At 37.7% G+C, this 3009-nt stretch overlaps 2 protein-coding genes across 2 annotated transcripts in view; one reads left to right on the top strand and one right to left on the bottom strand.

Moving 5' to 3' along the window:
* Positions 1–665: 665 nt before the first annotated feature.
* On the bottom strand, positions 666–1464 carry LOC109536782. Its single transcript, XM_019903188.2, is given in 1 exon segment — positions 666–1464. A coding segment is annotated over 1 exon segment (732 nt). The 5' UTR covers positions 1457–1464; the 3' UTR covers positions 666–724.
* Positions 1465–2227: 763 nt separating this feature from the next.
* Positions 2228–3009, top strand: part of LOC125503015 — a gene marked incomplete at its 3' end in the record, with an annotated part of 3099 nt that continues 2317 nt past the window's right edge. The window contains 1 exon segment of the mRNA XM_048662716.1: positions 2228–2705. Within this exon segment, the coding sequence (XP_048518673.1) occupies positions 2522–2705 (184 nt within the window). The 5' untranslated portion in view covers positions 2228–2521.

Genomic DNA, 3009 nt, shown 5'->3' with positions numbered 1-3009 from the left:
TAAAAGAAATTCTAAATTTCAATAATTATCCAAATTCTTGTATTGAAAAATGTTTTAACGAAATTGAATTCCCACGAACAAAACAAAATCAAAATAAATCTTTTACGAAACTTTTCATTCCATTTATTCCGGGACTTTCAGATCAAATTAAACGAGTAGGTAAAAAATTTAATATTAGGACTATCTTCAAAACTGAAAATACAATTAGAAGTAAAATTTCAGTAACAAAACCTCATGATATAATTGAAAATACAAAAATGTAATTTATAAAATTCCTTGCGAATGCAATAAATTTTATATACGGGAAACCTCAAGACCTTTACACAAAAGACTCAAAGAACACCAATCATACATAAAAACAGAGAATATCATAAATCACACATTTGTCAACATGCATTTGATAATTGCCATAAAATTCAATGGAATAATTCCACAATTTTAACAAAAGAACAATCCACAAAAAATCGTAAAATTAAATAAAGCGCACTAATTACTAATACCCAAAAAGAAGTTTGTAAAAAACAGTTATTTATTTTTACTTTTTTTCTGTACTCCTGAAACACCGCCAAACAACCCCTCCAGAGGAATGCGCCAATTTTTAATCGCCCTGTATATTTATATAATAATGTATAAAAACTGCAGCAGACAGAAGTAAAAAACCTGGCTGAGAGTATAAGGAATATATTTTTTCTTTATACTTAAGTAATAATCCTCTGATGAAGAGCTAGTTGTAACAATACGGATATTCACTGTCGCAAACCTCACTTTGCTTTAGCACTTCTGCTCTAGCAGGAAGGTATCGAAAGAAGGCGGTCTGGCCAAGCCGCAGGCTGCTCTTTGTCAAATCGAACGCTTCCTGCATTCCCCAAATAAATGGGGAGATCTTGCATATCAACAGCTGCACGCAACCGCTTTCCTCGTCCAGAGATTGCTGTTTTACGTACTCGATGACAAACTCGGGCAAGTTGCGACTGGTAATGTTCGTCATGAGGATGGCGATGTCGGCATTTTCGAGCACCCAATCAAGGGGATTTTCCGAGCCGATGTTTTCCGTCCGCCTGCTGGACTTCGACATCAGGGAGGTCCCTAACTGAAATCATGGAACCCGCCAGGTGGTTTCCGGCAGGGACAAAGCGAAGCTCCAACTTACCAATTGAGCCACAAATATTAACCCGTTAATTGCTATGGCGGCGATTTTCTCGGCCTCAAACCCCACAACCTTCAGGAACCCCGTGAAAACTTGACTGGTTGGATTTGTTGATTTTTTCCTGGAGTTTGCATAGTCCGTAAAAGCGTTGCTCACTAAGGATGCGACTTGTTTGGCTTGATCTGTCCGAAACAGTTTTTCAGTCAGCTTTAAACTCTTTAAAATGTCGATTAATTGGGACTTTGCGGCACTTGAGTGACGCGGCTTGCAACTAAGCACTAACAAAGTAAGAACCAGCGCTTTGAACATTTTATGGTTTATGGCCGAACGTAGGAGGAGGTTCGATTGAACCTCCTCCTTGGTTGGGCTCAGGCCCCTTGGTTGAGTGAGAATGAGGCCAGCACACAAGCAAGACGCCAATTAACTCTATTAATGGCTTGCAATTAGCTGCCTTTTCGCGTGGTTTTGGTCATCTGCACCATTGTAAAAAGAACCAGATAATCCGGTGTTTGAACAGACCGACAAATCTTAATTCTGTTTGCGCGGAAGACCCTCATGGGCAAATACAATATAAGAAATCTACTGGAAAATGGAAAAAAACTGACACTTTTCCAGGTAGCAAATAAATACCGGCTACATTCCTACCACGTATGTAAGATCACATTAAACCACTGGATTACTGAACACCGGTATACATTGAGCAGGATTATCATTGATTAACCGAACACGAAAAGCTGATCGAGAAGACTGCATAGTAAGGTGATTATGCAGGCACTTGTTTGGAGTTGCTGAATGGCACATACGCCTATCGGGTGCAGATTTTAAAAATATTTTTGTAATGTAGAGAGTGTGCCAAAAGCCCTAAAAGTATCAAAGTTGGGTTTTTTTTAAATGGAATGTCCTGTATATTATTGCATTTTTGGATTCGCTGAACAAAATAAGTGTCTCTTTTAATAAGGTTTCTAATACCTAAATCTTAAGGTTTTTTAAATAATACGAATTTAGTCAAAATCCAATCTAATTTTCACGTGTCAAATACTTTAGAAGTGCATATTTAAGTTATGTAAGCGTAAGTTACAGTGAAGTGTAACAAGATATAATAATTTATATCCCAATGATAATAAACTTGCCATGTTATACAGGGCGTCCACGAATTTAAACTCTAAACTCTCTCCGGTCTCAATTTAGCGACTTTTTGAAACACCCCCATATTTTTATGCTTTTCCCAACAAACTTTGAACGAGTTGAGCAAGCCAAGAAATTCAAAAAATTTCGTTGGTGCGGATTAATTTATCAGATAATCAGCCACTTTAGATTTACCTTAAACTTAACCGAAACGTGCCATACTTGTACCGTTTTTCTCTGTCGTTCAGCATGTTGCAAGCAGGTGCCATCTGGATATTAATCTTAATCAAGGAAATCACCACTGAAGAGCATCCGATCGATTTAGTGGACGTAAACGCCTTGACTGCATTGCCGTTGAACACACTTCTGAACATCAAAAGGAATATTGTGAGCTTTGATGCAGTTCGCACGCCCGACAATGCAACAGCAAAAGGTAATTATTGGAAATACCACATAAATTTAATATAAAAAACAGGAGAAAAGCCGTAATCTATGTTTATATTCAGACAATTCGACAGGTAATTTTGAGTCGCTGATCTAAGCATAAATGGTTAAGCTCAACCGAATTATATCGATGAATTTCAGTCTGAGGCCCATTTTCATCAGGAACAAGCGAAACGCAGTTTGACGAAACTAAGTTTATTTAAACGCGTTTAACGGTAGGTTTCCCAAACTGCGTTTATTGAAACGCAGTTTAAGAAACTGGAAACACTGGCATCGTTGCAAAAGTGAGAAAT

The sequence above is a fragment of the Dendroctonus ponderosae genome, unplaced genomic scaffold (genome assembly GCF_020466585.1).
Source record: "Dendroctonus ponderosae isolate FM_Combo_2020 unplaced genomic scaffold, Dpon_F_20191213v2 Dpon_F_20191213_1, whole genome shotgun sequence".
Classification (NCBI taxonomy): domain Eukaryota; kingdom Metazoa; phylum Arthropoda; class Insecta; order Coleoptera; family Curculionidae; genus Dendroctonus; species Dendroctonus ponderosae.
This window is presented reverse-complemented; position numbering and strand designations above follow the sequence as displayed.